This window comes from Lissotriton helveticus, chromosome 12 (assembly GCF_964261635.1).
Source record: "Lissotriton helveticus chromosome 12, aLisHel1.1, whole genome shotgun sequence".
NCBI classification, from domain to species: Eukaryota; Metazoa; Chordata; class Amphibia; order Caudata; family Salamandridae; genus Lissotriton; species Lissotriton helveticus.
Window position 1 is genome coordinate 209,676,058 of NC_136073.1, and position 9,796 is coordinate 209,685,853.

The 9,796-nt window shown below is 44.1% G+C and overlaps 1 protein-coding gene across 1 annotated transcript in view; it reads right to left on the bottom strand.

The window, feature by feature from the left end:
- LOC144799349 (hepatocyte nuclear factor 4-beta-like) overlaps positions 1-7,258 on the bottom strand; it is a 307,123-nt gene extending 299,865 nt beyond the window's left edge. The window contains exon 1 of the mRNA XM_078670608.1: positions 6,733-7,258. Within this exon, the coding sequence (XP_078526734.1) occupies positions 6,733-6,847 (115 nt within the window). The 5' untranslated portion in view covers positions 6,848-7,258. The remainder of the gene's footprint in view (positions 1-6,732) is intronic.
- Positions 7,259-9,796: the final 2,538 nt, after the last annotated feature.

Below are 9,796 nucleotides of genomic sequence, written 5' to 3' on the forward strand. Positions count from 1 at the left end.
AAGTCAGATCCAAAGCACCCCACATTATACCAGTTTTAGTTTCTTCATGATAAAGGAAAGGAGAGTTCCACATAGTACTCAAAGGACAACCTTGTGACCAGGGTGGGTGACTGCTAGTCTCGCAGAAATGAAAAAACATCATATTAAGTATGCACTTTATGTGGAAGGATTGGAGGGACTGTCTAGAGCCAAGAAACCTGCCTGTTGAGAGAGGGAAGATGTAGTCCTGGTCGGATAGGAGGAGAACCTGTCCTGGACATGAAACCCCATTTGTTGAAGGCATGGAAATAACCAGAGTGAGGCACAAGTGCCAAAGTTATCTACAAGGCCCTCATCTGCCAAGCCCACGTCCCTTCAACACATGGCCTAGGGAGGATACAACTGCTGAAAACTGGAAGGTGCAAGAGGAGGCTAACGCTCTGAGATCCCATGAAGTATTCAAGCTCCAAGTGAGGCCGTTACCACCTAGGGTCATACAGCTATAAAAGTTGATACTGCATTAGTGGGATCCCTTCAGGCATCCATACCACACCCTTCTAGACACAAACTGCTAAAAGCAGATAACTTTGGGGCATAGGAACTGATTGTGAACTAGAAACTGAGAAGCTTGCAAAAGCCATACACAGAGACTAATACATTGTGTATACCAATATTGGACAAAGGGGAAAGCACCTTGAACTGTTGGGCACAAATTATTTTTGGGAGCGACTGCCCGAAGCCAGACCAGTGGTGTGTCCCTTTTTGGGTGCCACAGATCATGGGCACTGAGGAACTCCATAGAGAGGGGTTGGTAGGGAAGGGTGTATCACCTCGAATCTTTTGCAGGATTTTAACTGTGCATTGCTTTCCCCTAATTGCACTGTTTTGTGTTAAGTAATGCTGTATGATTATAATACTTTACTTCACTAAAAAGACTAGCAATAGGCTGGACAATATTTTATTGGTTCTGTTGTCTGATTGTCGAGACCTGAGCTTTTGTTCCCAAATATCTCCCTTAGAAGGCTATGACTGCTTGCTTAAGTGCCGGGCCAACAGTTTTGATCAGAAGTCATCAGCAGATGCAATTGAAGGTCTTGATCCCCAATATCAAGGGTGCATAGTTTAGAATCCACCTATGCCTCTTTAATCCTCCACCACACACTCCCTATCTCACTCATGCAGGTTCTTTTTCATCCATGCTGTCAGTATCTGTTAGAAATGTGGTTTCTGGTTGTCAAAGTGTGTACCCTGTACAAGCAGGAACCACAGTCCTAGTCAGAGTAAATCAGATACTCTTTGTGATTACCTGTGCTCACCTTCTGGTAGCTTGGAACAGAGCACTCAGGCTAATCAAAAGAGGCAATGTGTAAATATTTGTGCAACACACACATGCAAGTAACACAACCAATATACCACAAAAAGACTCGACTCAGGTTCATAAAAATAAGTTATTATAGTATAAACAAAACAAAACAAAACAACAAAAACCCATTGTATGGACATTTAGATATTACATTTGAAAGTGTCAATGAAAATACTTTGCTTAACAAAGCACTCATTCTTCACAAGTTACTGACCGTCATGCTAGATCATGGTCAAACAACACAAATCCGATGTGGGGATGGGAATAGTTATTTACACACAGTATTGTGATAAAGACAGTGCCTCAAAAGGCACTGTAGTGAAAAATTATAAGTCTGGTCACTCTGGACTGGGGTAAATGCAAGTTCTTGAGCCACTTAGGAAGGAGTGTAGGCTGGCTGAAAATACCCCACAGACCCCGCTGAGCACCATGCCTTTGCAGGCGGGGGACGCCGACGTAAACAGTGCCGAGCACTGACTGCAAGGCACAGAGGCAGCTGATGGGGAGTTGAGGGCCTCGTAGGTGGGTCATGCGTCATTGGTCCTCTCTGGAGTAGCGCTGTGGAGAACACGGCGCTACTCTAGCTGGCAAGAAGACTGAAGCAGTGTTAACAAGTATTGCTGGGGAACTCCTTGTAACTACGACAATGCATTGCAGTCGAGCCACGCTGGAAAGTATCCCTACGGTGCTGCAGCAGCGTTCAAGGCCGGTATGGCCATTTCGTTCAGCGTGGGACGCTGATCCTTGTAATCCTCACTGCAGGTCAGAAGTGCAGCCTTGACCTTTATGGGGCCACTTTGCAGATCGGAGAGCGAAGAGCTGACCTGTGTGTAACTGGGCTGTACGATTCACGAGTGGCAGAGTCCAGCACCAGTGTCAAGGGGGGAAATTAAGTCTTTTATGACCCTGAAACTTCTTAAACAGAAGGCAAGCCAACAAGCCCTTGGAGGTAAGGCGGAGTTTGGGTCTCCTTTAGCAAAGCCAGAGAGAAGCAAGCAGCAGGACAACAAAACAAAGAACAGGCCTTCCAGATGAGCAGTCCAGTTGAATCCTTCAAGTAGAACTGCAGCACTTCTGGCGGAGTTCCTGTTACAAGTCCGGTATTGTCTGATTATAAGGAGTCAGAGACCCATTACTTAACCAAAAAGTGCCTTTGATATGGGGGTGACTTCAAAGCAGCTCTCTAAAGTGCACAAGTATCCCTTTCAGCCTCGTCCTATCTGCCGGGCTACCTGTGAGGGGTAATCAGTCCTTTGTGTGGGGACAGGACACTGCCTATTTAAGTGAAATGTTAGCCCCTCCCTTCCATCCTGCCCAGGCAAGGCCATCAGATTACAGATGTATGTAGATGGGTATTCAGACACACCTATCATTCCTGTGTTGTGGCTGTCTAGAGGGAATGCACAAAGGGTAGCTGTCATCCAGCCCAGACATGTATTGGATACAGACTGCAAATCACACAGAGCTATAAGCTTAGTGAAATTTCCACTTTCTAAAAGTGGCATTTCTAAAATAGTAATGCCAAATCCAAATTTACCAGTAAGTAGGATTTTTCATTGCCATTCCAGACATATGAAACATGAAAAAGTGACATTTTTCTGGTCGGCAATTACAGCTTGAAGTGTATGTATTAAAGAATTCCCAATGCTAACCTATCAGAGTAGTAGGCCTCACAGAAGTGAAAAACGAAATAGGCTGTTTGTCACTTATAGGACATGCAAAACATAAAAATACACAAAATCCTCAGCACACGTCTGTAGAGTAATATTAAATACCAATGCAAGTGTACACAAATTATTAGCACAGTTTCAGAAATCTTCTCTTTCTTTTATTCTTTTCTTTCTGATCAGCCGGCAAGTGTTTCGTCGCACAAACTGGGCAATTGTCCCGGGACTTTCTCAAGGCTGAATGAACAAAAAATAATAAAATAAACAATAGCCATTGTGACACCATACATAAAACTGGTGTGCACAAGCTTAATTCAGATATAAACGTGACAAAATGTGCAAGTGCAAAGGCATGCACATGGTGGACCTATAGACAATGATAGTGACTTTGTGATCAGCAATTTGTGAAGATAAAACAAACTAATCCTGCAAAAATATTTCATGTTAAAAAGCTCTAAATCAAGGTGATGGATAAAAACCTAATGTATAAGGGCATCTAGACCAAGTCACAAATATACAAGACCATAAAGAGATACCTGGTCCATGTATATCAAACCCTTCTCTCATTACCGTCAGTACTTAAATAAAGCCCTCAAAGGTGTCTCTTTATGGTTTAGGTCTCATATATTTGTGGCTTGGTCTAGATGCCCGTATACATTCTGGGGCTTTGGGAGCTTTTTAATCATTAGAAGGGGCTGAAACAGGTAGAAGTCACTGTCCCTTTATGGAGGTTCTTTGCTTACATATTTTGTAAAGGGACTGTCCAATCTCAGCTCTGTAAAGTGCTCTGACACTTTCGGGTCACGGCCACAAATCTATAAGAAATAAATAAGTGGTAAAGTCTGTGTGAATGTAGAATCTAAAGCAGTCTCATGCCTCATGGTTGGGTACCCATCACTCATGTGGTCCTGGTCCACTGCACCTAAACACTAACTTTTGACCATGGAAAAGTTGAGGTCTCTATGAATTGCACAATCTCCCTAGATCCTCCACCCCATCATTTCAACCTCACAATGTATTCATCAGGAGGGGAGGATCTATCCCGGTTGAACACAGAGACAGCTTTGCTAGAGTGGCACCTCATTGACTAATGTTAAAACAAAAGCCTGCAAAGCATTCGTTGAATATACATGGCTTCAAATACACTGTACCATTCACACCAGTCCATTAAAGTAGCTCCATGGGGTGCATGATACCACCAACAAAACCCTCCTTATATTCAACCATACTAGTAATCCTGGAATTTGGACTTAATCATTCTCCATTAAAAGCTTGCACACACATGTCCCAGCATGCACACTGCAGCAAAGTGCTATTGACTAAAAGGCCAAGACTGGCCTAAAATGCCCCTCGACTTAGTGCCCCTTGGTAGCACTGACCGTGTGCTGCCGTCTTAGCATGTTTTACCATGGAGGGCGATGCATCTTCAACATTACTGTTCGGCTCAATAGCATGCTTTGTATTCTCATGATCTCCTTGATGGAAGCAAATGCCAAACAACCGGGCTAACCAAAACACAGTTTAGTGATCAACCAATCATCAGCCTTAATTGCATTAATACTGAAGGTCAGAAAGTAATTTGTGGGAACTATAAGAGCAACTTCAGTAACAATTTTGTGACAGATTTGTGTTCCAAAAGTGAATTAATTGCTCTTCCACTCTTGATCAAAATAACTTACAAAAAAGGGGGAGAGCAAGAATCATGGGGTCCTAGTTCAATAAGCATTTGCATGAGTACGTTTAACTGACAAGCACACGTGGCTAGGTTTTTGAGTGCAAGACATTCACAAAAGCTGAATTTTCATTTCTTAAATGATTTACCCAAGTGTGATATTACTTCAGTATGGAATAATATTGTACACGGATACATCTTCACTTCAGTGTGGGAAGTGTGCAATCTCCGAAGATGATACCCTTTACAGTTTGGAGACATACAAAAACTCTCAAGTATACAGGCATTCACAAACTTCTCCATGACCAGTTCTACTCTGCAACTGCGATGTACCTATGCCAAGGACAGGAGTAAATCCGATTACATCTGGAAACATTGGAGAGGGTTTAGAGGAAAGAATTTCTCTGCAACGAAAAATATTGTTCCCAGGGAGATAATGATGCACGCGCAAATGCACACTATGTTCGGTTGCTCATGTGAAACGTCCTCTGCTTAAAACAAATTTGGAAAGATGTCCAGGTGTAGTCTTAAAACCTGTGACTGTTGTAGGTTTACAGGGATACTCCCAGAGACTTTTGTGAATTCCTGAAATGTGTAAATCATGCAAAGTAGTAAACATGCAGGTGCAGTGTTATGAACTTCGTGGTGATACAGGAGAATGGACCCCTGTCCGTAGGGCGAGTGGGTGTTTCCGTGGCTGCCATAAAAGGGAGATTCAGCCAAATTTCACGTACGCTTTTTCTGTGCAAGTGACGTATAGGAAGGACTGTCTGCACCGCAATACTTCTAGAATTTGCTCTTACACAAAAAAAAATTACACTGATGAGGTGAAAGGGATATATAGGTGTTCATAGAATTACCATAATTAAATGATAATCAAACATTTGCAAAGCGCTTGTAATAGTGTTGCAAACAATAAATGTGTTATTATAATTACCATACTGAAAATGATAGGCATTGCATCGACTTAATGAAAACACTATATTTGAAAGCTATGACTCGGAGATATCACGCATTTCTCACTAACGAGCGCATAAGAGAGCCATCACATACGCGCTTTTATGGTAGTGTCTGTAAACAAATGCCTCACTAAACCAAACCAAAAATAATAACAATAATAATAATTTGTATAGCACTTTTGTTGCAAAGCACTTTATATATTACATTTTCAATTCAATTATAATAATTGTGTTCTTTCTTTCGATGATGGCAGGTCGAACTCAAGCAATGAAACAGAAACATTAAAGCCGCTCCCGTGGTGAGGTACTGGGTTGAATGAACTCCGTGTTACGTGAGCTGCTTCGGCGTGGCAAAGGAACTAAGACGTGCTCTGGTGGGTCAACGGCTGGCTTTGGGTTGGTATTCGTGCTTTCACGCTTGTTTCAAGTTACTAATCAAATGCGCCATATCCCAAATGAATTAATTGCCCCAGTGCAGGACCAACGGGCAGACAAAAACACAATATTTTCCCTGATCTGGCTTGAGAAGTGCAAAGTACAGGCACTCTGGCACGGACCTGCGTTTTAAAGCGGACATTGTCACATTAGTTTGTAGGGTGCTATTTTTAAAAACACACAGCATGAACTTTCAACCCTCTGTAGTGATGATCCCAATGTGGCAACTAGACTTTTACGCCACACACCTGTGCAAGCTGCAACCTTTACAAGTGCCGCCATGCCCAGAAAAACTGTACTAAAGTTTCTCATTTTACTAGCTGGTAGTTGCCTACCCGCCCGTCCGGACGCCCAAGGTCCACTTCCCCAAACCGGCTCTTCCTGCGCCCGGAGACCTTTGAACGGTCATGCACCTGCTCGTAGAATTTCCTTCCTGTACCCCTTCACACTGAAGACAGTTTTATAAAAAAAATTAGGGCGCATCTCTTTCAATAGGCTGTACGCCGGCACCCAAACGGACTACCCACTCCCCACAGGACACCCACATATTGTAAATAACCATCCTTGTTATCCTGGATTCCACCGTGTTTAAATGCGCTGCGAAGTTGTGCACTAGCGCTATACTAAAACGATACGTAATACGTTAAAAGCACCTACCTGCGTTGGTTGGCAGCACCCGCAGGGTGTCAAACTCCAGCATGGTGTACGACGAGTCCAGGGTCTCGGAGTAGTCGGGCATGCCCATGTCCATCATGGCTTCACAAAGCTTCATTGTTCTCGAGCAGCACCCGGGGAGCAGGCCAAGTCACCTCGGGGTCATTCACTGCCGAGGTCGCCTCTCGCGCCAGGCAGGCCGCGTCCAGGTGGAACGCTGGCCTGGAAACCCTCAGGTGTCACGGGACGCGCGCGGATGTTAGAACCCTGGCGTGTTCCTGTCTCCCTATCCCAGCATGCACCTCGACTCTCTGCTGTCTCATGCTATGGTTATATGGCCCAGATAAGACCTTTGCTGAGCCCGCTGGGATTGCATCCCTGGCTCCACGCGGTGTTGTTTATTGCCAAGCCCTGTGTACACAGGATAAAACTATCCTCGGTGTCATGGCGAGATATTGTCGGCTGAGCTCTACTCACGTGGGTGGGTGGCGAGTCAGGGTTAATGCTAATGTCAGGTGAGGGAGTGGGAAGCGCAAGTTTCTGTTTAAAGAGTTATCTACACACGCGAAGCCGAACTCAATCGATTTGCCATCAGCAAATGCACTTGTGTCATCATAAACCCACCAGCAGGGAGACTACAGAAACCACAGAGGTTTTAAGGCATGGGCAAAGTCAGTGGGCTTTGGCCCAGTGCCCCCAGCCTTATAGGGGGCCCCTTGATAGAGCCAGCTCAGTTCTACAGACCCATGCCCTATTTACCTTGAATCCTTCTTAAACAGATTGCTTTAAATACCGTTTTCCTTTAATGTATTTTGAATGTGGGTGATTTGTGAGACTCTATTGCAGACATTTTGCGGAGAAATGTTGTGCTTGTATTTCATGCAACATCCATAAAAAAGTTTCTTTTAGATAGAAACAGGACCTCACGTATGAGTCCTAGGAGGGTGTCACAGAAAGTATTTGCAATAATATTAGCGAGCTGCTGCTGTGTTAGAATATAGAAAAATACATCACTGTCCCTGAATATTATATGTAAACACATTTAGATGAGTGTGCCTATACACTCTCAGTGACTTGGCCACAGGGGGCATGAAAGAGTTGAAATTGGATAATAAATTCAAAGCTGTCCCTAGCGGGGCCCCCATATTACTTTTGACCCAAGGCCCTCAAAATCCTTAAGATGTCCCTAGAGACCTGGACTCCTTTGGTTCAGACAGACCGACAAAAAGAAAGGGTCTCTATCGGACAGCTCCTTTTGAATCTCCCATGGTCTGTAACGTTACTCCTCCATTCCAAATAACTAATCCACACTCCACAAATTTGAGGATTTTCCACTTACCATCCAAGTGTAACTTGTGATCTCAGCAAGAAAAGGTGAAAGCCAGTCTCTACACCAAGGCAAACTGCACTGAGGGGAAAGAAAGAGCGTTTGGTACAGGCTGGTGCCTATGCAAGTCTCACAGTGGCAGAGTAGTGAGGTACCCAATAGCCAGATGTACACAAAATGGTCATACTGGTGTTTGAGAGAGAGGGGCCTTGTTTGGAGCCTTTCGCCAGCATTCCACCCTCACCTTTGTGTTTTCCCCATGTGACACCATCAGAAGTGGTTCCAGTGTTCACTATTGCAAAAAGAACAATTGATGGACAGAATGCTGAACAATGTCATACATTCACCCCAGTTCAGAGATCTGGGCCAAAAGCCATCGTTTTTTTTTGCTCACCATGCCATTCCTGTTTGGACCGAGCCATACGCAAATCAGTCTTGACCCAGCACCCAATGGGAACAGTCCAGCCCAAACTGCCAAAACAGGTCCTCCTTGGACTGGAAACAAGCATCCTAGGACCGGTTTCTGGCTTTCAGCCCTCATCAGCCAGTATAGCTGGACTCCAGTGGCATGGAGAGCACAGGTCCCACATCTAGGCATACCCGTCCCACTTGGGGTGACAAATACAAAAAGAACAATTGATAGACAGAATGCTGAACAATGTCATACATTCACCTCAGTACAGAGATCTGGGCCTCAATCCATCATTTTTTTGCTTCCCATGCCATTCCAGTTTATACCCAGCCATATGGAAATCAGTATTGACCCTGTTCCCCATTTGAAAATTCCATCCCAAACTGCCAAGGCAGGTCGTCCCTGGACTGGAAACAAGCATCCTAGGACCAATTGCGTGGTACCACCACTCATCAGCCAGGGTAGCTTGACTCCAGAGCTAAACCTAGAAAATAGTTGGGATCTAAATATTGCAACAAACGTAAAAATATGACAAAAAGATATTTAACATGCAGAAACATTTACACTTACTACATTCAATTATTTTCGTACAGCGCACATCATGAACTCCCATATTACAAGATCCTCTCATATTCTGTAAAATAAAATTTCTACATACGATCGCACAATTTGGTCAAGCAGGGAAGACAGGATTAGTCCGAGGTTGTCTGGTTTTACAATATGGATTTGCTCCACTAGATGTCTTTCTCTCTGCTTTTTAACAGCAACGATTTGGGTTTTGTTTCTAATTCTATGTGCATGATGGCAGTGCGTTGGTGGATGGCATATGACACATTGAAGCTCGGCTCATTTTGGTATCGAGAGTGCAAAAGGACCTCGAGCTGAGCGCAAACCAGGCCTCTGGGTCAAGCTTTGCTCGAGCCTTAAGTGTCCACTCACCTCTAGTTTGAGCAGGACAGTTCCTATTGGAGCAGAATGAGGCTCATTTGCATATGGCTTGTCTATCTTTGAAGTGACATAGTGGGTGAAAAACAATGGACTGGAATATCTCCTTGAGCAATTGCCAGTTTTGTTGTTGTTGCAGTTTTATATAGCGCAATCTCGATTCAAAAATGTACATGACTACCATTCATATAACACAAGGACACATTCAAGTTTTTGCATGTTTTTTGGGGGGTGGTGGGGGTGGTCACAGGAGATCAAATGATTTTCCCAGAATGACAGGATGTTGAGCCAGCGTTAAGACTCGAACCTGTTTCCCCAGTTTCATAGTCAGCAGCTCTGGTCGTCAGGCCACATCCTCCCCCTCTCAGTTACTGAGACTTTTA